The 26,502-nt window shown below is 43.4% G+C and overlaps 1 protein-coding gene across 1 annotated transcript in view; it reads right to left on the reverse strand.

The window, feature by feature from the left end:
- Positions 1–26,502, reverse strand: part of vps16 (vacuolar protein sorting 16 homolog) — a 238,271-nt gene that overhangs the window by 116,438 nt on the left and 95,331 nt on the right. The window contains exon 16 of the mRNA XM_034179871.1: positions 10,237–10,345. Within this exon, the coding sequence (XP_034035762.1) occupies positions 10,237–10,345 (109 nt within the window). The remainder of the gene's footprint in view (positions 1–10,236; positions 10,346–26,502) is intronic.

The raw sequence follows: 26,502 nt of genomic DNA on the forward strand, positions 1-26,502 counted from the left end.
TTAGTGAAATGATGTGGATTTGTGCAGAAGCCTGGAAAGAGCGGGTTTTAACTTTAGATACAGTCCGCTCATCAGAATGTGCTAAATCACAAAAAGTGACAAAATTGGAGCAACAAGTAAAGCAATTGGAAATTCAGGTTAAAGAATTGGAGGATCATCTAACAACTGCTAAACAGTTGTTAGGAAAATCAGTGACATATATATCAAAAGCTACCAGAGCTAGGAGAAATAAGCAGCCATGTAATGTAAATACCAAACAGGTATGTTCATATGTGGCCGGGATGCCCCAGGATTGGGATCCTGATTGCTGGAATGGTGATATTTGGGGAGATGAAGGGGAAGATGAGGGAGGGTGGTATGATGGAGGAATAAGACCAGATCCACCACCTGGCCCGTTTAATTCACTTTATCCCTCGCTGGAAAAATTACAAATACAACCAATAATGCGGAGACGACAGGAACAACAGGTGGTGCCACCTGTATTAGGTCCATTACAAGACAATCAGGGACAAGTTAGACGAGGAGCAGATGGACAGCCCCTTCAGGGACTGATACCACAACCTCAACCAGCTCCTAGGCTAACAAATGTGATAGAAGATTACTCTCAGGAGGAAATTTCTCACATTACGGGGAAATTAAGACAAAAATCTGGAGAACCGCTAGATGCCTGGCTTAACCGCCTAGCGGAGGAGGGAGGTGAGGCAGTAACATTGGATAATGGAGATTACACTCGTTTTTCAGGCTTGAGCCTGGATAGCCGTGTGAATACAGAGTTTCAAGGTGTAGGGAGAGCAATGGGAGAAGCGGATGCATTCCCATTGGTGGATATGTATGCGGTAGCAGCTCAGGGAGTGTTTCCTAGCTATCAAGATTGGCCTGAAATTAAAGGGCAATGGGTAACGTTGAAAGATGCCGTTAACCGCTTGACAAGGTTGTGCACTCGTGAGTCAGTCTCCAGAGCAGCTAATGTTAACATACATGAGGGAGAGGTGCCAAAAATTATACGAGATGCAATAATACGTGACGCGCCCCCCCACTATCGGGCGGCGGTGTTAACAATACTGCTGGGAGCAGCAAAACTGACGTTTACTGCTATAAAGACGCGCTTGTTGGAATTAGCATCATTAGGAGATTGGACAGATGTAAGTCATAATCAGGAAGGAGCGCGACCTAAAGCTTACAGAAATGATGGACCTCCATGACCTCGTGGTCAACCTGGAGGAAGTAGTAGGAGTGAAATGTGGAAGGCATTGTTACGTGCAGGAGTCCCAGCTGAAGAAATAGACGGAGTACCGACTTCTGTTTTAGCTGAGAAATGTAAACAAAAGGGGCTGAAAATAAATTGCGTGTCGGGAATGCGCTCTGATGTGTTTGAATTGGCCTCATTGTTGAAAGAAATTGTGCAGGGAGAAAAGAAAGGAGTGAAACCTAGTGCCCCTCCCCTACAGGAGGAGGAGGAGGAGGACTCTGACGATGATCTGGTGCAAATAGCTGCAGTCTGGAAAGGAAAGAAAGACAAAAAGAAAGGGAAAAATAAAGAAAGGCGTTCTCGGAGCTTTGACCCTTGCGAGGAAGATTAGGATGATGGTCAAACTCTTGTGGCCCGCCGAGAATTAAAACAATGGTTCACAAGTGATATTAGACCCCATGTGCGATTGGAAATATTTTGGAAGAAATCAGTTCAGGTTACCTCGGCTTTAGTGGACACAGGAGCGGAGGCCTCATTAATTCATGGAAATCCAGAGAAAATGAAGGGACCAGTGGTTCCTTTAACCGGGTTAGGCGGACAGTTAGTGTATGGTAAAAACATAACACTACCGCTTAAAATTGGAAACATACCAATAAAAGTGTATACCGTGATAGTAACTCCAATCAACGAATGGATAATTGGTATGGACATTTTGGCCGGAATGACTTTACATTTAGAACAGGGTAAGTTTCAATTTGGGGTAGCAAACATAAGAATGATTTTGGTAGGAAAGGTTAAAATGGAACTCTTTCCTATACCAGAAGCTACACAAGTGATTAATCAGAAACAATATCGTATTCCTGGAGGACAAGCAGAAATTACTGCAACTATAAAAGACTACTTGGAGGCAGGAGTTTTGAAACCAGTGATGACAAAATGGAATAATCCATTGTGGCCAGTCCGTAAATCGGATGGCACGTGGAGAATGACAGTAGACTTTAGAGGTCTAAATAAACACACGCCTCCATTAACTTCAGCCGTGCCTGATGCTGTGAGCATAATTGAACGAGTGCAACATCACAGCGGCACGTGGTATGCTGTCATAGACTTGGCTAATGCATTCTTTACTATACCAATCCCAGAGGATAGGATGGAACAGTTTGCATTTACGTGGGAAGGACGGCAATATACATTCACAAGATTGCCACAAGGATATTTACACAGTCCCACTATTTGTCATAGAGTGGTGGCGGAGCATTTGGAACAGTTCCAGGTTCCAATGAGAATGATGATCTCACATTACATTGATGACATTATGCTTCAAGGAGATACAGAAGCAGAAGTAGTGGAATATCTACCGAAATTAGTGACTCATATGAAATCATTTGGCTGGGAAATTAATTCAGCAAAGATTCAGGGACCAGCTCAAACAGTGAAATTCTTAGGAATAGTTTGGAATAAAGGAGAGAGGGAAATCACACAAAAAGCTAAAGAGAAAATAGCTAACTTTCCAGTACCTCACAATAAAACAGATGCACAAAGATATATTGGTCTATTTGGATTTTGGAGACATCATATTCCACATTTAGGACAGATTTTGCAGCCTCTGTACCGGTGTACTAGGAAAAAGGAGGAGTTTGTATGGGGGGAGGAACAACAATGCTCATTTGATATGGCAAAGGAAGCCATACAACAAGCTGTGTCTTTAGGGAAAATGCAATCAGGACCAGTAGAACTTCAAGTGTCTGCTTTAAATGACTATGCTAATTGGAGTCTATGGCAGAAACAAAATAAGATACGCAAACCTTTAGGATTCTGGTCGAGGAAACTCCCAGATGCGGGTACGCGTTATACTCCCTTTGAGAAACAACTTTTAGCATGTTATTGGGCTCTAATTGAAACTGAATCACAAACAGTAGGACATGAGGTAATGATGAGAACTCAGATACCTATTCTCTCATGGGTAATGAGTAATCCTACCATACACCGAATAGGAACAGCTCAGGAAGCTAGTGTGATAAAATGGAAATGGTATGTGTCAGAGCGTGTAAAACCAGGTGAAAAGGGAGTTTCATTATTGCATGAACAGGTAGCTGATGCTCCCGAGGAGGATGAGGTGCCTTTTGAGGTTCAGCCATTGGAGGAATCTCCTGTTAAAGCAGGAAAACGATGGGATGATTTGTCAGATGATGAGAAGAGTCGAGCATGGTTTACTGATGGATCCTGTCAATATCAAGCAGGAAAAAGGCGATGGAAAGCAGGAGCTTTTAACCCACAATTAGGTCAGTCTCTGGAAGAATTAGGAGAAGGAAAAAGCAGTCAGTGGGCGGAGTTGAAGGCTGTGCATATGGTGGTCATGCAGGGAGGACCACAGGGCCTTCATATTTATACAGACTCATGGTCAGTGACCCAAGGACTACTTACCTGGATGCCTACATGGCATGCCACTAATTGGAAAATACATTCTAAGGAAGTTTGGGGAAGAGAATTGTGGGAAGACATTTGGGAAAAGGCTAAAACAATTCCTATTACTGTGATGCATGTTGATGCACATACTAAAGGACAAGACTCAGAAGCTTTATTTAATAAAGCTGCAGATCAATTGGTAAAAATAATGGTAGAACTAAGACAATCCAGCCCAGGATTGGCTAGATGGGCTCATGTCAAAGCAGGACATTGGGGAATTCAAGGTACCCTTAAATGGGCTAGAGACCGAGGTATTTATCTAAAATTGGATGATGTAAAAACAGCTATCACTGAGTGTGAACAATGTCAACACCACCGGAAGGGTGTTCCTCAACATTTGCATGGGCAGTTAAATTGTGGTAAAAGTCCCGGCCAAATTTGGCAGTTGGATTTTATTGGACCACTGCCCATGTCTAAGGGATGTAGACATGCATGCACTGCTGTAGATACATTTTCGGGAGTCTTGGTAGTGCATCCATGTAAATTTGCAAATCAAATGGCCACACTTAAGTGTTTGAAAATAATACAGCAGTATTATGGTTTGCCAGTACAGATTCAAACTGATAATGGTACTCATTTTACGGGGAATAAAGTAAAAGAGTGGGCCCAAGAACATCATGTTGAATGGATTTATCATATTCCCTATTACCCGCAAGCGGCGGGACTAGTAGAACGAATGAATGGGCTCCTTAAAGAGACCCTATTGAAGCTATCAAAAGATCGCACTATGCGACAATGGAAACAGGATTTGACCACTGCTGTGGATCAGCTGAACAATCGACCTTTAGGGTCAGGATCCACACCCTTGATAAGAATGATTTCAGGAGAAATGATAGAGCATACTACAGAAAGCATCAAAATGTGGAAAATTGATCCACAAGCGGAACTACCTCTCAGAGCAACTCCAGGCTCAGCAGGACTAGACTTAAGAACACTGACTACTGTCACATTGGTACCTGATCAAATTCAAGTGGTAAAAACAGGGCTAGGCCTACAGTGTCCGAAGGGCACATATGGGCACGTCCTGCCACGCAGTGGTCTATCACTTAAAGGGCTGACTATTCAGGCCGGGGTGATAGATGCAGATTACCAAGGCGAGATTGGAGTGGTTTGTAGATTGTATGGAGAACAACCCCTGATATTGAACAAAGGGGACAAAATTGCTCAATTAATAATTAAACCCTGTGAAATGGGGTTGGTACAGGAGATACCAAAACCCGTAGTAATAACTACACGAGGAACACAAGGTTTTGGTTCCTCAGATCAAGCAGGTGCCAAAGTTTGGGTGAAACAACCTAACGGACCGCCTAAGGCGGCAGAAATTATAGCTCAAGGGAATGATGCAACTGTTAGTATACTCTATCAGGGTGAAGAAAAATGGGTAAATGTGCCTATATCAAAGTGTTATGTAAGAGAAGACTAATCATTGTTATTCTATGAATAGTCTTTCTTCTGTTGATCAGACTCAATGTCCTGGTGGGAGTTGCTGATCGGGCGTTCGAGGACCACAGGAGGTGTACGTCGCCATGGCAACCAGTGGAAGCCCCGGGATTGGAGGTGTCGGCTGCTGGGTCATACTCCTTGTAGATGGTGCCATGGTCTCCAGTTGTTGGGGAATGACGAAAGGACATCAAGTGAGAGAAGTCCAACCACGAGTGGAGCTCGTCTGGAGAAATCTCACTAAAACAAGTCAACAGGACAATTTTACTTGTGCCCACAATACGAAATGTCCATTTGGAAACCTAACTAGTAAATGTCCAATTTACCAATGTAGACAATGTCTTAAAGGGAAATACACTGTACTTATGGTAGAAAAAGGGTGTCACTTGACAGTGTTATCTCTAATACATATGTGTGTGCAGAATGATACCACCAAGAACTGTAACCCCTCACCAAATGGAACACATTGGAATATTACTGCAGAATCATCAATATGGATAACTAATGGTACTGCTATGATAAACAGAACACGTTGGGGATACCCAATTTGGGTACTACCAAAAGAGGCTAAGGCAACACAAACCCAGGTTGCACCTTTAATTGATACCTGCACCTATTTGGCACAAGCAACAGTGAAGACAAAGGTATATTGGCAAGTTACCTTTCCAAAAATTCCAATTTGCAGAAGACGTCGAAGGGCGTGGTATGACACTCTATTAGGAGGAACAGGAACTGTCCTGGGAGTGTCAAACACAATTGATAATGAGGTAACCAGAACAATGTTGTCCAATACTGGACGATATTCCTCTCAAGCTATCCATCAGGTTGGAGAGTGGTTGCCTACAGCATTAGTGGGACAATTACAAAATGCAAATCTGTGGCAAAAGAATTTCAAATGGCAATTGGCATTATGGAATGAAACATTTAATGTCTTCCAAAATTTATCTCATATGGGAAATTGGACAGCATGTGCTATACAAACTCTTCATGCTGAAGCTCAAAGAGAAAGATTTCAGCGTATAGTTACCACAGGGAACTATCATGATTGGAAATGGATTTGGAATATAACTGATACCTTATGGTTAAAGTTACATCCAGAATTTACACAGTGTAATGAAACAGTATGTACTGGACACTGGACCCAGTACAATGTGACACAACCAAAGGTTGTTTGTAAATATTAAGTATTACCGGTAATTACGACTAATGGCTATTGGTTCTTGCATATGGATGGAGAGTGGTTAGAACCAAAAACTAATACAACTTTTGATACCAAAATGTGTGACAAAACAGATAAAGGTATGGCCTGTGTGCTGCAAACGGGATATGCCAATCCATGTTGCCCCCCTTCACGGCATGTCTTTTTCCTGGTTTTTTCCCTCAGCCCCAACCAGTCTCAGCAGAAGACTGCCCCTCCCTGAGCCTGGTTCTGCTGGAGGTTTCTTCCTGTTAAAAGGGAGTTTTTCCTTCCCACTGTTGCCAAGTGCTTGCTCATAGGGGGTCGTTTTGACCGTTGGGGTTTTTTATAATTATTGTATGGCCTTGCCTTACAATATGGAGCACCTTGGGGCAACTGTTTGTTGTGATTTGGCGCTATATAAGAAAAAAGTTGATTGATTGATTGATTAACCGACTCAGAGGTCGTACTTTGTGACTGGACTAGGGAAACACCAAGAGAAATGTTGTGGCAGATCGGCCCACATGCTCTGTGTGTTGCAACAATGAGAAACAATTCACAAGTACCTTCGGTTCCGTTTACTGGCTGCCTGAACAATGTGCATTTATGGCATTGGGGAGACCGGACGTATCGTTTGACTAATTATTCTGTATCAAGTCGGCTGACTTCGGTACAATGGGATGTATTGCATTCCCCATGGAGTCTTTCCCTGGAGCATTTCAAATGCGCATTGGAACAATCTACGGAAATTCAGCAATTAATAGAGTCACATACGTCCAACATCTCAAGTCTTATGGTGTCTACATTGATAGGTAGTGACCGGGTAAAACATGTGGCAAAATTAGTACAGCAAGCATCAGCACATCATTGGTGGGATATCTTTTCAGGGATGTCTGTCACTGCCAGGAGTACCTTAGTGCCACCTTTGACAATATTAATTATAGCAATATGTGTGATGACTTTTTGTAACATTTTTACATGTATCTATGTTATACGTTTAAGGCGAGAGGTGGAATGGGTAATATTTCAACGAATGCGATGAAATTGACACTGTTAATTCATGATCCTTTTGGAGTAAACCAATATAATGTCACATTAGACCCCACAATACCGGGTTATGTGTATGAATATATTGCATGGAATGAGGATAATCAAGACTATATTACTCGAAATTTTGTTTGTGAATCACTGGAAGAAATGTGGGAAATGTTCTGGCACGATATAGTCAATGTTTATGGATGGAATTCACATTTACCTATCTCCATACAAAGTTACATAAATTGATTGGTGCAAAACACCAAGAGTGGAAATGTATAATAAAAATGTTATTGTGCTGTTTTGCACCTGTCTTAAAGTAACCCTGAGAATGTACTTGTTATTCAACTTTGTTTTAGCATGCTGGGGTCAGTCTGACCTGGGAGTGAAGAGCTGGATGTACTTGTGATTATTCACAACTTTGTTTTTGTTGCTATTGTGTTGCTATTGACGACTGCGCTAAAGAGATGTTTTTGCAAGAGGAAATACCTTTTTGATGCCTGTTGATTAAAGAAATTATGTGCGCCAGGGAGTTTGAAATGGCCACTCACCCTCCCTTTGCGCACACACTAGAAAAGAGGAGGCAGAGCCATGCTCCGATAGAGTCTGCTGCGGGTTTACGTACGAACGCCCAGCCGGTTGACAAGCGCACTCTGCCGAAGGTGTTGGCTCTCCACCTTAAAGGCGTCACGGTAAGAGAGAAAGAGATGTTTCATGCGCTGCAACCACTTGTGCTTGATGTAACTGCTTTTGTGGGGAATAAATATACGCCTGTTTGTTCTAGCAAAATGCAGTCTGTGTGATCATTTCTGTGTGCCGATCTGACCGAGCCTCGTTTCAAAACACTTGGACACGTAGGACAGGTTAGTAACCGGTGTAAAGTTCTTGAAAATGAGCTCCAGCCCAATCTTCTTCAACAGTGGAACAATCAAATGACAATAAATAGTTTATTAATGTGTGGCCAACCTTCCCTCTAAAATGACATTTCTTTCTGGCAGCCCTAGAAACAGTGGATCAATGATTTTGTGCTGATGTTGGTTGATTTGATCTGCTGTGTAAGTTGAATTCATCTGTAGACACTTGTGACTGAAATATGCAGCAACTTTGATTTTTCATGACCACAAATGTCTGCACATACAACCCCTGGCAAAAATGATGGAATCACCGGCCTCGGAGGATGTTCATTCAGTTGTTTAATTTTGTAGAAAAAAAGCAGATCACAGACATGACACAAAACTAAAGTCATTTCAAATGGCAACTTTCTGGCTTTAAGAAACACTAAGAAATCAGGAAAAAAAATTGTGGCTGTCAGTAACAGTTACTTTTTTAGACCAAGCAGAGGGAAAAAAAATATGGAATCACTCAATTCTGAGGAAAAATGATGGAATCATGAAAAACAAAAGAACGCTCCAACACATCACTAGTATTTTGTTGCACCACCTCTGGCTTTTATAACAGCTTGCAGTCTCTGAGACATGGACTTAATGAGTGACAAACAGTACTCTTCATCAATCTGGCTCCAACTTTCTCTGATTGCTGTTGCCAGATCAGCTTTGCAGGTTGGAGCCTTGTCATGGACCATTTTCTTCAACTTCCACCAAAGATTTTCAATTGGATTAAGATCCGGACTATTTGCAGGCCATGACATTGACCCTATGTGTCTTTTTGCAAGGAATGTTTTCAGTTTTTGCTCTATGGCAAGATGCATTATCATCTTGAAAAATGATTTCATCATCCCCAAACATCCTTTCAATTGATGGGATAAGAAAAGTGTCCAAAATATCAACGTAAACTTGTGCATTTATTGATGATGTAATGACAGCCATCGCCCCAGTGCCTTTACCTGACATGCAGCCCCATATCATCAATGACTGTGGAAATTTACATGTTCTCTTCAGGCAGTCATCTTTATAAATCTCATTGGAACGGCACCAAACAAAAGTTCCAGCATCATCACCTTGCCCAATGCAGATTTGAGATTCATCACTGAATATGACTTTCATCCAGTCATCCACAGTCCACAATTGCTTTTCCTTAGCCCATTGTAACCTTGTTTTTTTTCTGTTTAGGTGTTAATGATGGCTTTCGTTTAGCTTTTCTGTATGTAAATCCCATTTCCTTTAGGCGGTTTCTTAGCGTTTGGTCACAGACGTTGACTCCAGTTTCCTCCCATTTGTTCCTCATTTGTTTTATTGTGCATTTTCGATTTTTGAGACATATTGCTTTAAGTTTTCTGTCTTGAGGCTTTGATGTCTTCCTTGGTCTACCAGTATGTTTGCCTTTAACAACCTTCCCATGTTGTTTGTATTTGGTCCAGAGTTTAGACACAGCTGACTGTGAACAACCAACATCTTTTGCAACATTGCGTGATGATTTGCTCTCTTTTAAGAGTTTGATAATCCTCTCCTTTGTTTCAATTGACATCTCTCATGTTGGAGCCATGATTCATGTCAGTCCACTTGGTGCAACAGCTCTCCAAGGTGTGATCACTCCTTTTTAGATGCAGACTTACAAGCAGATCTGATTTGATGCAGGTGTTATTTTTGGGGATGAAAATTTACAGGGTGATTCCATAATTTTTTCCTCAGAATTGAGTGATTCCATATTTTTTTCCTTCTGCTTGGTCTAAAAAAGTAACCGTTACTGACTGCCACAATTTTTTTTTCCTGATTTCTTATAGTTTCTTAAAGCCAGAAAGTTGCCATTTGAAATTACTTTAGTTTTGTGCCATGTCTGTGATCTCCTTTTTTCTACAAAATTAAACAACTGAATGAACATCCTCCGAGGCCGGTGATTCCATCATTTTTGCCAGGGGTTGTATTGAAACTCATTGTACTGAATTCAAGGTTTTATTCTTGAGGCCTCCTTCACACCATTCTGTACTTTGATTGGCCCCATGTGTCCTGGAACCTGAGAGAACGAGTCTTACCCAGGTCAGTGTCTCCACTCTCAACAGCTTTACTCAGCGCCAGTTGACTCCTCTTCATCTTCAGCAGCAGAGGAACCTGCTCTCCAGAGCGAGCCTCATAGTCCAGCAACTGGGACACACAGATTTTTTTATTTTGAAGGGTTTTTTTTTTTTCATTTTATGATGAAATGATAGATTTGATATCGGCCGATAGTTTTTCAATACACTAGGATCAAGATTAGGTTTCTTAAGTAATGGTTTAATCACTGCAGATTTGAAACATTTAGGAACAGATCCAGAAGTTAAAGAAAGATTAATCATTTCCAGCACAGTCGGCCCAAGAGTGGGCCACAGGTCCTTAAACAGTTTTGTTGGTATAGGATCAAATAAACAGGTTGTGCTTTTTGTTGACATTACGAGTTTTGTCAGCATGCCTAGTGAGATACTGTTAAATTCTATAAATCTAGGTAATACCTCAATAATGGCGCCCACCTCAATAGCAGGGTGTAGTGGAATGAATGATGAAGTCACTAATAATCAGAATGTTATCTGCACAAGTGAGCAATGAACGCACCAAATTCATCTTAGAATTTAGAATATGGGCCAGGGGGCCTTTATACAGTTTAAGTATTACGGATGATTTTTATTCTTCTGACCTTGGGTTAGGGTTAGCATTGGCATAGCACTATGGGCAGAGTGAAGAATCAGATGCTCAAATGAGTTATATTTCTGATCCTCAACAGCTAATAAGCTAAACCTAGATTTATGAATAAGAGCTACACCCCCGCCTTGCTCCGCATCACGAGGGACGTGACTAAATGTATATGCCGGTGGGCAGGCCTCATTTAAGGGGAGGATAGCTGTAGGTTTAAGCCAGGTTTCACATGACCCAATCATGTCTAAGTGATGATCAATAATTAGATCATTAATCAACAATGATTCTGAGGAAAGTGATCTTATGTTAATGAGACCCAGACTAAGGACCTCAGTGGGGTTGATGTTGGGCTGTTTGGGTTTAGGGGTGGTTCCAGAGTAGCATATATAAGATGCCTGGTATATATATATATGTGCATACGGGATGGCTCACAGATTTGGCAACTTGCTTCCGACGGATTGTTTGCTGTTGTGACGCTCTTCTGAACTTTACACAGTTGTATATGTTTCTTTTATTTCTGTTTAGCACTCTTCTGGTTAAGTGTATTGACTCTGAACCTTATTTAACTACAGTCCTGTTGTGAATTGCTAGCAGTCAGCTTTCACAAGCGGTTAGTTTTCGCTAGCTAGGTCGACTCCCCCTTTACTTTTATAGCTTTTTTTTTTTTTTTTACCTGTTTAACCCTTTACCTACTGAGGCTATAAATGGACGATTGGTTATAATTTTTTATTATAGCAATAAAATTAAGAAATAATGTTCTATGTTTGAGTGCTTTGGAGTACCTGAATTTCAATTATTACACCTGATTAACTATTTATACACATTATTTGTAAGTTTTAGCATTTAAAATGAGAAAAAACAAAAACTTGTTTTTTTTCAGTTTTTTAGTGAAAAATGATTATGTAAAGGAAGTTTGGATTTCACATTTTTAACAGCACGCTGTAAGTGTTTACAATCAAAATAATTAATTTTGTGTGTCTAGAACTCAAACAGTGCAGAAACAGTGCAAAAGTAAACATTTTACAAGGCGAAAATATGCAAAAAATAACCAATTTTAAAGTGCAGAACCAAACAATACGAATAACAACAAATGGTAAATGGACTGCATTTATATAGCACTTTTCCATCTGCATCGGACACTCAAAGCACTTTATAATTATGCTTCACATTCACCCCGATGTCAGGGTGCTGCCATACAAAGCGCTCACTACACACCGGGAGCAATAGGGGATTAAAGACCTTGCCCAAGGGCCCTTAGTGATTTTCCAGTCAGGCGAGGATTTGAACCCAGGATCTTCTGGACTCAAGCCCAACACCACAGTAACTTCGATGAGATAGAAGATGACAAAGGAGATGTTGAAACTTTCCCCACACCAAAGGCCTTTGCTGGAAATCAGTTACCCTTTGTTGGCTTCACGTACTTCAAAGAAGACCAGCTTCTAAATGCATCGAATAATTCAGCAGTTATTCATGAGAATTCAAAAGGAGAGTCGGCAGCACTGCAGAAGAAACTTCACCACCTGGAGGTCCAGACGAATAATAATGACAAACAAAGTGCAAAACTATATATAAATATATCAATTATCTGTATTATTAAAATGTGCAATAAATCACTCATTTGATCACACATTTTGTGCAAAATTATACAATATGAATAAAACAATAAAGTGTCAAACTATACACAAATATATAACCAAGAATCAAAATTAGATCTAAACTCCATCAGTCAGTGTTGTACTGTTTGTAACAGTTTCTGTCTGGCTGAAGACAGAGGCCAATTTTACAAAGTTTGCACATCCAGCAGGTTGACCTCTTGCACACCTTGCAAGAACGCCGCCCCTTTGTGGATCACTGGCAAGTTGGGTTTCCACTGCTTGTTGGCACCGGGCAGTGGCTTGTGGCTGATGGAGCCATCACACCCACACAAACATGCACACACACCTTCACAAATGACACCAACACCCTGCCTTTTCCTCAAAAATGACTACATTTATGTTTGCTGTCTGTCTCTGTACTTTTCTGTCACTTTTACACTCTTTTTCATACCTTTCCCTTGTTTCAAAAGTCACCAAACGCACTTTACCGTAATATATGCAACATATAGCATACTGTTGGAAAGTATGGGTTCTTGGCTTGCTGTCAGTGTTGAAAATTTTCAGATTGAGGGCTTACATGAGAACTTACGGTAATGAGAATCAGCGGCGCATTAGTGTGAAACTTCCGTGTTTTTCCTCTGCGTTATGACATCACAGGCTTACATTTACTGTAATACACCATATATCATTGGTGTTAGCTTAACAATGCACTTTGAATCATTCGGATTGGACAAACTATGGTGGAGTTACGGTAAAAAAAATACACATATGGAAAATATGGCGTGGGCGCCACCGCCGTAGATAAAGGGTTAATACTTTACTTTTTTGTTACTTTTTCAATGTAACTGCTGTGAATTTTAGGTCATTATTTTACTCCTGTGTAAGAGTAAAGATGTTAGATGTTAGGTGTTACGGGTACTCCAGACAAGGTTAGTGTTGGGCTGGCTAATATGCTATTAGCAGCAGCCTAGAAACACCGACTGTGGAGGACGGCTTTTGGACTGTGGCGAGGCGGAGGAAGCCCGGTAGGACTTGGTGCCCGGTTGTGGTACCCCAATCACACTCGCCACTGCGAACTGTGAATTGGTTCTCCCCCTTGGATTTACCAGATGTTAATTCTCTGAGCCCACAAGTGACCACTCCTGTCTCCAGGTCAAAACACCGGACTTTAGCGATAGGGGATTCTATCACCCGCAAAGTCAGGTTACAGACACTGGCTGATGTTAAATGTATTCCTGGGGCCAGAGCTCCCGACACTGCATCCCATCTTAGGGTGCTGACGCTGCAGAAGGGAAGACAGACTAAGGAACATGACATGAGATATAGTCACATAGTTATTCACGTCAGCACCAATGATGTCAGGATGAAGCACTCAAAGGTCACAAAAATGGACATAGAGAGGACTTGTGACCTTGCCAGAAAGATGTGTCAGCATTGACTGATAGTCTTTGGTCCCCTCCCCTCCCAGGGTAATGATGAGGCGTTTAGCAGGCTGACATTATTAAATAGGTGGCTGGCGCAATTTTGTAGACAGCAAGGCTTTAGCTTTATTGATAACTGGTCACCTTTCTGGGGCCGCCGTGGCTTGCTGATGGTAGATGGCCTCCACCCTACTGGGGAAGGTGCCGCCATCTTGTCTGTGAACATAGATAGAGCTCTACAGGGAGGGTAACATTAGGAATTTACAGCAGGCCACGGAACAGGTGATTAGAGACCCTACAAGGCTTATGACAAATGTGGAGGTGGAATCCATTAGCTTAGCGGGGAAATTAGTGCGGAAAATCCATTATGGTGATAGTGCAGTTTATCTGCCAGGGAGGGAAATTCAACAAGTTGAGACTGTGGCCTGCTTCCGTAGACGTGTCCATAAAAATCATAGAGGGATATCAGGGGTCGAATTAGTACGTGCATGTGCTAGTTTGTGCACGTATTATTCGAGCAGTGCATGTAATTTTATACTGCATTAGAACTGGTGCAAGTAACTTTAGCCAAGTTTTATTAACTATAAGCACCAGTAGAATGAACCAATAAAGGAATAAATAAGAAAAAAATTTCCAGTGTGTTGTCTTCGTCTTCCTTACACAGGGACTCTTACACATGGAGCAAGTTGCTGTGCTCTATTTGTTGTGGAAAGAATCAGAATCAGAAGAAGTTTATTGCCATTGCCAGTGAACAGGATTCACAGACTAGGAATTTGCTTCGGTACAATGGTGCAAAATTAAGAAGAGATAAAATGCTAAGATAAAATATAACGTGTGTCAAAATACGATAAAAGATTAAAAAAAAATGAAATATGAAAGGCTGTGTGCAACAGAAAAAACAGTGCAGTGGGAGGAGTGCAATTAAAAACCAAAGTACATTGTCTAAAGTGACCCGTGATAAAATGATAAAGTGACAGAGTTAAGCTTAAGGTGACTGAGTTATGAGGTGTTCATGAGTCTAACGGCAGAGGGGAAGAAACTGTTCTTATGGCGGGAGGTTCTGGTCCGTAGCCTCCTGCCCGAGGGGAGTGGTTTGAATAGACTGTGTGCAGGGTGAGAAGGGTCAGCTGTGATCCGACCTGCTCGGCCCAGAGTCATGGAGATGTGCAGGTCGTGGAGAGACGGAAGGCTACAGCTGATCACCTTCTCAGCAGAGGCCACAATGTGCTGCAGTCTGTGTCTGTCCCTGGCTGTGGCCCCGGCGTACCACACCGTGATGGAGGAGCAGAGGATGGACTTGATGATGGCCGTGTAGAACTGCACCATCAGCTGGACAGGCAGCTTGGCCTTCTTCGGCTGCTGCAGGAAGTACATCCTCTGCTGGGCCTTCTTGATGAGGGAGCTGATGGTTGACTCCCACTTGAGGTCCCGGGTGATGGTGGCGCCAAGGAAGCGGTGACAGTCCACAGTGGTGATGGGGCTGTTGAGGGCGAGGGAGGGCGGGGGGGCTGTGGCTTTCCTGAAGTCCACGATCATCTCCACTGTTTTCTGGGCGTTGAGCTACAAGTTGTTGCTGCTGCACCAGGTCACCAGCCGGTCCACCTCCCTCCTGTAGGCAGACTCATCCCCATCCGAAATGAGTCCGATGAGGGTGGTGTCGTCCGCAAACTTGATGAGCTTTACAGAGTCGTGGCTGGAGGTGCAGCAGTTAGTGTACAGGGAGAAGAGCAGAGGGGAAAGGACACAGCCCTGTGGAGATCCTGTGCTGAGAGCCCGAGTGTTCGAGACATTTTTTCCCAGCCTCACACGCTGACTCCGGTCCGTCAGGAAGTCTGTGATCCACCTGCAGGTGGAGTTGGGCACGTGGAGCAGAGAAAGCTTGTCCTGGACCAAAGCTGGAAGGATGGTGTTGAATGCAGAGCTGAAGTCCACAAACAGGATCCTAGCATAGGTTCCTGGGGAGTCCAGGTGCTGCAGGATGGAGTGCAGGGCCAGGTTTATGGCGTCATCTACAGACCTGTTGGCTCTGTAGGCAAACTGCAGGGGGTCCAGGAGGGGGTCGGTGATGGACTTCAGGTGGGATAAAACAAGGTGTTCAAAGGTCTTCATGACTACAGACGTGAGAGCCACAGGCCTGTAGTCATTAAGTCCAGTGATGCGTGGTTTCTTGGGGACTGGAACTATGATTGAGGACTTGAAACAGACTGGGACATGGCATGACTCCAGGGAGGTGTTGAAGATCCCCATGAAGACTGGGGCCAGCTCATCGGCGCAGTGTCTCAGGGTGGCAGGAGAGACACAGTCTGGGCCCGGGGCCTTACGTGTATTCAGCCTTTTGAAATGTCTCCTCACGTCCTCCTCCTGGACCGAGAGGGCAACAGGGGGAGTGGGGAGGGCAGCAGTGAGAGGGGGAGGTCCAGAGTGTTTGAATATCCAGTTGTGTGGGGGGTGAGGAGGTGTGAGTCCATGTATTCAAAACGTGAATAGAAGACGTTCAGGTCGTTGGTCAGCTTCAGGTCGTCAACAGAACAAGGTGCTTTGGGCTTGTAGTTGGTAATCTCTTTCAAGCCCCTCCACACAGAGGCCGAGCCGTTGGCAGAGAACCTTTGCTGCAGACGTGAAGTGTACATGGATTTAGCCCTTGCCACCTCCTTGCTAAATCTGTAAGCCGAAAGCTGACAACGTCGCCTGCGGCGCCGTCCCTGGGTTCACAACATCCTCATGAGACGTTCCTAGTTCGGGGAGTTTCATTATTTGCTGCAGGAATTGCAGCAAATACCTAGGGCTGCCATGACTAGTCGACTAGTCACGCCTATGTCAACTTTTGGAACCGTTGACAACTAATTTATTAGTCGACGAGTCGTTTATTTTATTTAAGTCTTTGTTTTTCTCTCCTGCCATCATTTGGACGTTCAAATTTTGGGAAAGACGGCCGATTAAAACAGTGGCTGTCTTGTTCAAAGCCGCCTAAAATTTGCAGTTTACCGACAGACCTGTGTGTGCGCGCGCGGAGTCAACTGGCTGCAAACTGCGAGAGAGGGAGATTCCTGAATGGACGCACGAGATGTTACATTCCGTGGAGCTGCCTTTACTTCTCTTTCCACTTTCTGTACCCACGCGGTTCTGACGCCACCGTCCTGTTCACACCATGTGCGCATCGTATACTGAATTTATGAGATCATGAGATGAAATAAATGGTCAAATATCCTTAAAAAAATGAGAATAAAACGGAGCAAAAATTATGTATACACAGGTTAAAAATAAAACCCTGCTGTGGAGAAGCTGATGTTCAGAGGCACAGATCACAAAAAGCAGGTGAGAACTCTGAACTTTAACAGCTGTTATTTTACAAAGGTATGTATTTATTCTATCTTAAGCTTCATGTAGTGTTCAAGCACAAAACGTGACCGATGAGAAAGAAAAATGACTTCATCACACTAAATGAACTGGAGTTCATAAAAATACAAGCTGCTGATTTTTGTTATTTTTCAAAGTTATTATAAACTGCAGCTATATGTTTTATTAGTTTCAAAGTGAGTTACCTCTTATTTTATTCTGATTTATTTCTACAGAAAATATGGGGAGTCAAATCAGCCTGCATTGTTCTGTTCAGGTTATATCAAAGTTGTCCATATCAAAGATGTCCGTGTATTTTTTCCTTCTTTATAAGAGTTTGGTGTTTACATTTGCTCCACAAAGTTTTAAAACACAATAAAATGTTCACACTTTTTATAGCAGTTCCATAATTTCAGAAATGCAACAGAAACAACCACAAATCAGAAAAAGTTGGGACTATATGTAAAATGAAGATAAAAATAAAAATGTTGCACTATTCCCAGTTTCTCCACTCACAGAAGCCAAACATTCTTCCAAAGTTGTGTCTTGGTGGCTTCCCTCACTTGTCTTCTTCCAGCATGGACATTTAGTTTTTGAGAACTGCCTACCTGACACAGATTTACTATAAAGTACCACACTGTTTGTATTTCTGAATGACTGATGTAAATGAAGTCTATGAAATAGTCACTGATTTGGAAATGTTCATGTTTTCATCCCCTGACGTTTCTCGGAAAATGCTGCAGGCCTTAATTTAGGAAATTACGTATGATCCGACTAGTCGACTAATCGCAAAAATAATCCTTGACTAGTCGACTATCAAAACAGTCGTTTGTGGCAGCCCTACAAATAACTGGAGCTCCTGCAGCTCCAGTTTAAGGACCTCCTGTCCCGTTCGCACTCGCACATGTAAAGAAAGAAAAGAAAAAAAAAAACTGGCTGCTGCTGCGGTTCCTCGCTCTCTCTCCCCTCAAACTGTCATAATTGTGTTATAAACCAGTCACCAGTTTATTATACATCTTTGTAATTAATAAACAAAATAATCTTCACGGACAATTTGTTCGTGCGCGCATGTGACAAAAAAAAAAAACTGTGTGCTGCTGCTCTCCCCTCAAACTCTCCCCAGAGAGGAAGAGTCTGATACATCAGAGGAGGAGTTCTAAGGTTTGGTTGCAAGTAACTTTTTTTTGGTGCAAGTAATTTTTTTTTGTTACTAGCACCAGTGCAAGTAGGTTAAAAAATGTATTCGACCCCTGGATATGCCCTTGCATGGTTACTTAAACAGTCGTTCTCACTATGTTTTGTACAGTAACACTACCTCTAACCTTAGTGACATGAAATTTGGGGTTCCACACAGGTCCGTCTTAGGCCCCCTGCTTTTCTCCCTTTATATAGCACCCCTTGGGCACATAATGTGGCGTTTTGGGATTACCTTTCACTGCTATGCTGATGATAGTTATACATGCCGATAACTGCTTGTAATCTCATTCATATAAAATCCTTAGAAGATTGCCTTGCAGCAGTGAGAAGTTGGATATCTAGAAACTTCCTACTTTTAAACTCTGATAAGACTGAAATGATGGTTCTTGGTCCAGTGAGACATCGGCATCAATTTGACCAGTTAACGCTTAGCCTAGGCTTGTGTGTCATACATCATACTGACAAAGTGAGGAACCTTGGGGTAATTTTTGATCCTACATTGTTCTTTGACCTCCACATTAAATCAAATCAATTTTATTTATATAGCGCCAAATCACAACAAACAGTTGCCCCAAGGCGCTTTATATTGTAAGGCAAAAGCCATACAATAATTACAGATATTATGTAATATTTGCAAACTTAATACCCTTACGTAATATCTCTAATAATTAGAGATATTACGAGGACTGCTTTCTTCCACCTGTGAAATATAGCAAAGATTTATCCCATCCTGCCTATGGCTGATGCTGAGACCCTGATCCATGCGTTTATCTCTTCTAGATTGGACTACTGCAATGTTCTATTTTCTGGTTTACCACAGTCTAGCATTAGGGGTCTCCAAATGGTTCAAAATGCTGCAGCCACACTTTTGACACGAAGCAGAAAGTTTGACCACATTACACCCATTTTGGTGTCTCTTCAGTGGCTTCCTGTCCCAGTGAGATCAGATTTTAAGGTTCTGCTACTAGTCTATAAAATTGTTCACTGACTGGCACCTCCCTAAATTGCTGACCTAGTTAAACCTTACGTACCGGCCTCGGCTTTGCGTTCTCAGCGTGCAGGACTACTTTGTGTCCTTAGGGTGAATAAAAAGACTGTGGGTCACAGAGCTTTCTCTTATTTCTTATTGTGCCCCTGTTCTGTAGAATGATCTCCCTGCGTCAATAAAACACTCAGATTCTGTGGAGACTTTCAAGTCCAGACTTAAGACTCACTTATTTTCCCTTTCATATGGCTAGCATACTGGTACAGTTTTGTTTTATGCTTTTTACTCTTTAAATTCATTTTATTAGTAATTGGAGCAGGCTGCGGCCTCAACTTTACCTAAATTCTAGGTCTTTTAGTGACGCTTAGGGCTAGTGGCTGGCGATCACCTTAGTATTTCTTCTGTTTTTCTTGTTGTTTAATGCTGACAAATTATACTGTATTTTTTGTCTTTCTGATGCCTGATTCTGTTTTTTCTCTCTGTTTAAGGTGCAGCTCCATCCAGAGGTGGGTGTGGTATTTGTGCTGGATACCCTCCTGTCCTGTGCACCAACAGCATTTCCTGTATATTCGTCCGTGAATTGTTCTGTGAATTGTTCTGTAATTTATGTCTGTATCATGGCCCAAGCAGAGGGTCACCCCTTTGAGTCTGGTTGGCTTGAGGTTTCTTCCTCCAGAGGGAGTTTTTCCTTACCACTGTTACTCGGGGGTTGGTAAGGTTAGACCTTACTTGTGTGAAGCACCTTGTGGCAACTGTTGTGATTTGGCGCGATATAATGAAAATAACTGAAAATGCCTGGAAGTAGGTTTAGGTTTGAGACAGTCCACGCGAGTTGTAGGTAGCGACATGAATCTTTGATATTGCTGGAACAACCATTGGGCCATACTCAATTTCAACATCATCCAATGTAGTAATGGGTATTAAGTTTGCAAAGCATATCCCTCTATGATTTTTATGGACACGTCTATGGAAGCAGGCCACAGTCTCAACTTGTTGAATTTCAAAATGCTGCAGCTACAGTACTGACGGGGACTAGAAGGAGAGAGCATATCTCACCCATATTGGCCTCTCTTCATTGGCTTCCTGTTAATTCTAGAATAGAATTTAAAATTCTTCTTCTTACTTATAAGGTTTTGAATAATCAGGTCCCATCTTATCTTAGGGACCTCATAGTACCATATCACCCCAATAGAGCGCTTCGCTCTCAGACTGCAGGCTTACTTGTAGTTCCCTAGGGTTGTAAGAGTAGAATGGGAGGCAGAGCCTTCAGCTTTCAGGCTCCTCTCCTGTGGAACCAGCTCCCAATTCAGATCAGGGAGACAGACAACCCTCTCTACTTTTAAGATTAGGCTTAAAACTTTCCTTTTTGCTAAACTTATAGTTAGGGCTGGATCAGGTGACCCGGAACCATCCCTTAGTTATGCTGCTATAGACGCAGACTGCTGGGGGGTTCCCATGATGCACTGTTTCTTTCTCTTTTGCTCTGTATGCACCACTCTGCATTAATCATTAGTGATCGATCTCTGCTCCCCTCCACAGCATGTCTTTTTCCTGGTTCTCTCCCTCAGCCCCAACCAGTCCCAGCAGAAGACTGCCCCTCCCTGAGCCTGGTTCTGCTGGAGGTTTCTTCCTGTTAAAAGGGAGTTTTTCCTTCCCACTGTTGCCAAGTGCTTGCTCTCAGGGGGTCGTTTTGACCGTTGGGGTTTTTCCGTAATAATTGTATGGCTTTGCCTTACAATATAAAGCGCCTTGGGGCAGCTGTTTGTTGTGATTTGGCGCTATATAAATAAAATTGATTTGATTTGATTAGTTGTTGATGTATTGATCTGAAGATATGAGTCCTCACACCATTTAACAAAATGGTCACCTACAGGGCCGTGTTTGTTTTCACTGTCCCACAGCAGACTGACAATCACTGTCATCCGCATATTTAAATGAACCTGTTTTTAAAACTGCTCTTACACATACTGGTGTTAAAAAATGAATAACAAAGGTGAGAGCACACCCCCTTGTGGAGAGCCAGTAGAAGAACACACTGCGTTTGATAAAATCCCGTTCACTCTGCCTTTCTGTGTTCTGTTTGTTAAAAAGTCTAAAATCCAGCCCACAAGATTGTTGCTTAAATTAAAATGTTCTAAAAGCCTTTGGGTTAAAATACAAGGTTGAACTGTGTTAAAAGCTGAGGAGAAGTCATAAATAAAAGCCGGGCGTGACACCCGCTGCCCTCCAGATGTTAAAAAGCAGATTAAGCAGAGTGAGGTGTGGCCATCCTCCACTCCTCTGTTAGGCCTGGAAGCAAATTGTAACGGATCAAGTGCACGCATAGTGTTTTTTAGCATTTCAGACCGTACCAATTTCTCAAAGATTTTCATCAGGATTGATGTTAGAGCAACAGGCCTAAAATCATTCAAAGTTGTGTGATTACTGGATTTAGGAAGTGGGACCACGACAGTATCTTTCCACACTTTGGGAACATGCTGTGTTTCCAAAGACTGATTAAAAATATGAGGACTCAGCTCTTTTGCACAAGATTTGAGTAAGTGGCCACAGATATTGTCTGGACCATAACTCTTGTTTACTTTTGTGCTAAGGAAGGCTTTTTCAATATCCCACTGGTTAAAGGAAAAATGCCGGGGGTCATGGAGCCTAAGACCAAGTTCCGGGTTTCCTTACTAAATCAGATATGTTAAAACGATTAAAAAAAACAATTAAGAGCATTAGCTAGTTCAGAGCTTCTCCCAGATCCCGGGGGAGGTTGGAGACATGGAGTCCAAGTGGACCATGTTCTCCACCTCCATTGTTGATGCAGTCGCTTGTAGCTGTGGCCGCAAGGTCTCTGGTGCCTGTCGCGGCGGCAATCCCCGAACCCGGTGGTGGACACCGGAATTAAGGATGCCGTCAGCTGAAGAAGGAGTCCTACTTATCTTTGTTGGTAGGTGGGACCCCAGAAGCAGGCTGACGGTACCGGCAGGCCAAGCGTGCCGCAGCCCGTGCGGTCACAGAGGCAAAAACTCGGGTCTGGGAGGAGTTCGGGGAGGCTATGGAGGAGGACTATCGGTCGGCCTCGAAGAGATTCTGACAAACCGTTCGACGCCTCAGGAGGCGGAAGCAGCTCTCCACCGGCACTGTTTACGGTGCGGGTGGGGAGCTGTTGACCCTGACTGGGGATGTTGTTGGGCGGTGGAAGGGTACTTCGAGGATCTCCTCAATCCCATCATCACGTCTTCCGAAGAGGAAGCAGAGACTGGGGACCCAGAGGCGGACTCATACATTACCCAGGCAGAAGTCACCGAGGTGGTTAGAAAGCTCCTCGGTGGCAAGGCTCCTGGGGTGGATGAAATCCGTCTTGAGTACCTTAAGTCTCTGGATGTTGTGGGACTGTCTTGGCTGACACGCCTCTGCAACATCGCGTGGCGATCGGGGACAGTGCTTCTGGATTGGCAGACCGGGGTGGTGGTCCCTGTGTTTAAGAATGGGGACCAGAGGGTGTGTTCCAATTATAGGGGGATGACACTCCTCAGCCTCCCCGGTAAAGTCTATTCCAAAGTACTGGAGAGGAGAATTCGACCGATGGTCGAACCTCGGATTCAGGAGGAGCAGTGTGGTTTTCGTCCTGGTCGCAGCACACTGGACCAGTTCTACACGCTCCAGCGGGTGCTCGAGGGTTCATGGGAGTTCGCCCAACCAGGCCACATGTGTTTTGTGGATCTGGAGAAGGCGTTCGACCGTGTCCCTCTGGGCACCCTGTGGGGAGTGCTCCGGGAGTACGGGTCCTTGCTAAGGGCATATCCGGTCCCCGTATGACCGCAGCAGGAGCTTGGTTCGCATTGCCGGTAGTAAGGCAAACCTGTTTCCAGTGCCACGCTGGCCTTTCGCCAGGGCTGCCCTTTGTCACCGGTTCTGTTCATTAATTTTAGGGACAGCCAGGGTGTAGAGAGGGTCTGGTTTGGGAACCACAGAATCTTGTCTCTGCTGTTTGCGGACGATGTGGTTCTGTTGGCTTCGTCAAATCAGGACCTTCAGCATGCACTGGGGCGGTTTGCAGCCGAGTGTGAGGCGTGCGGGATGAAAATCAGCACCTCCAAATCCGAGGCCATGGTTCTCGACCGGAAAAAGGTGCTTTGCCCTCTTCAGGTCGGTGGAGTGTCCTTGCCTCAAGTGGAGGAGTTTAAGTATCTCGGGGTCTTGTTCACGAGTGAGGGACGGATGGAGCGTGAGATCGATAGACGGATCGGTGCAGCGTCTGCAGTGATGCGGTCCCTGTATCGGACCGTCGTGGTGAAGAGAGAGCTGAGTAGGTGGGCAAAGCTCTCGATTTACCGATCGATCTACGTTCCGATCCTCACCTATGGTCATGAGATTTGGCTCATGACCGAAAGAACGAGATTGCGGGTACAAGCGGCCGAGATGAGTTTCCTCTGCAGGGTGGCTGGGCGTTCCCTTAGAGATAGGGTGAGGAGCTCGGTCACTCCGGAGGAGCTCGGAGTCGAGCTGCTGCTCCTCCACGTCGAAAGGAGTCAGTTGAGGTGGCTCGGGCATCTTTTCCGGATGCCCCCTGGACGCCTCGCTGGAGAGGTGTTCCGGGCACGTCCCATTGGGAGGAGGTCCCAGGGAAGATCCAGGACACGCTGGAAGGATTACATCTCTCGGCTGGCTTGGGAACGCCTTGGGGTTCCCCCGGAGGAGCTGGGGGAGATGTGTGTGGATCGGGAGGTCTGGGCGGCTTTGCTTGAGCTGCTGCCCCGGCGACCCGACTCTGGATAAAGCAAAAGAAAATGGATGGATGGATGGATGGATGGATGGAGCTAGTTCAATATCTGAGTTGAAACCATTTAAAATAATGTTTGTGCTATTCTCCATATTTTGGAGGCCCACAGTGGTCTTCATACTAGACCACGCTGACCCAAGGTTATGAGCAGACGTCTTCTTCTCCAACTCAGACTTCTCGCTCTGTTTTGCTTTAAGAGTCTCTGTTTTAAGCTCCTTGGTGATTAAAAGAAGGTCTGAGTCTACTCCCTTTTTAAAGGCATCCTTCTTTTTCTTTATACAAGACTTCACTGATTTACTGACCCGGGGTCTGTTGTTTGGACACATTTTAACTCTGTTACAGGGAACAATCATGTCTCTACAAAAAGTGACATAAGAGCACATGACATCAGTGAGTTCATCCAAGTTATCAGAGGACTGCTTCAACATGTCCCAGTCAGTACAGTTAAAACATTCCTGCAGGCAGAGCTCAGAATCAGCAGTTCAGACTTTAACCTCCTTGGTTTGTACTTTCCCCTCTTTAGAACAGTCTTGTAGGTTGGCATAAGGTGCACACAATTATGATCTGCAAAACTCAAAAGGGGAAGAGGGAGTGATTTAAAAGCATCTTTAATTGACCCATAACATAAATCCAAAGTCTTACCACGCCTGGTTGGGCAGGTAACATATTGATAGAAGTTTTTTAGGGTTTTTTTCCAAGAGACCTGATTAAAATCTCCAAGATAAAATTAGGAGCATCAGGTGAGATGGACTGCAATTTTTGGACAACATTAAAAAAAGTACTAGAGGCACAGGCAGCATTTGCCTTTGGGTGAATGTATAGTACTGTTATAAAAAGTTGTGGGAATTCACGGGGCAGATAAAAAGGACGCAGTGACACAGATAAAAGTTCAACATCTGGTGTTCAGATTTTCTCTCTGACAGTCACAGAGGTGCAGTACCATTTGTTGACGTACAAACATACCCCGCCTCCTTGCGTTTTTCCCGTCACTTCAGTCTGACGATCGAGACGAAGCGGAACTCCAAAACCATCGATGAGCAGATCAGCATCTTGGTCTTCTTCAGTGAGCCCCGTCTCCATAAAGGCCATGACACAAGTGTTCCTAAAATCCTTTTGGAAGCAGACGTTTCCTTGTAGTTCATCCACTTTATTTCTCAGGGATTGGACGTTTCCCATAATCACGTGGGGCAGGGGATCCTGGTGAGCTGCTGTTTACACACACGCAGCCTGACACCACCTCATCTCCCCCGTCGAATCACTTTTATTAAAGACCAGATACTTAAGATCCCTCTGGATAAATCTGGTAGTATGACATCTGTTACGTGATTCAGACTGACACAGTTCAGCTGCATCAACACATCTCTGGAGCAATGTTTCTGTTTAGGCTCTCAGTTGTCCAGGTGGTTTCCATAGTAGAGAAGCTTGAATCTTCAACTGGACTGGGTTGCTTGACGTGAGGACATTTTGCTTCAAATCACAGAAGCTTCCTCAGCTAAAATTCTTGCTCTGGTAGTCTGACTTCTGTCTTGACTCTTGTAGAGAAGAATAAACCAGAAGCCAACAAAAGCTGGAGGTTTTTTTTTCTCCTACCGAGAGGCTGACTGCTATAGGCTAGTGACTAAACAATAGTTCTAATTAGCACCTATTGTGCTCTAGTTAGCACTCTCCTAATGATGGGATGGAAGCCTCCCCTGATGGCTCCTTTGATGACTCTCCTGATGACGTGAATGACTCATTACCATGAACAAAAGACTGAAACTGCTTTGACCTGAGTACCCCATTGTAAACAGGGGATAAAGCGTGTCTAAGACCCGCCCCCCGGTTAAGGCTGGGTTTCAACTGTTTTACAAAGAATGCTTCCTTGACACCTCTCTCAAACCATTTCTTCTCTCTGGCTAAGATTTTAACTTCCTTGTCCTCAAACGTGTGGTTAGTGTCTTAAGACACTAACCACACATTTGAGTTGAAACCTCACAGTTGAAATATATATTTGTTTGTTTTACTGCTTGATTTTATTTTATTTTTTGTCTGTTATGTTAGCACCAAGTACCACAGCAATTTCCTCATGTTGTGAACTTGTTCACTCATATGGCAATAGAACTTTTCTGATTACTATGTTATTTTTCAAAGTTATTAGTCTGCAGCTCTGTTTCATTTATTTCAAAGTAAGTTGCCTCTTATTATTTCAAAAATCATGAGTCAAATCAGTCTGCATTGTTCAGTTTTTCCCTTCCTAAGAGTTGGTGTTTGCGTTTGTTCTACAAAGTTTAAAAAAAAAAAAAAAACACAAAAAAAAAACTATAAAATGTTATACTTTCTTCATAGCAGTT

This window comes from Thalassophryne amazonica, chromosome 1 (genome assembly GCF_902500255.1).
Source record: "Thalassophryne amazonica chromosome 1, fThaAma1.1, whole genome shotgun sequence".
NCBI lineage: Eukaryota > Metazoa > Chordata > Actinopteri > Batrachoidiformes > Batrachoididae > Thalassophryne > Thalassophryne amazonica.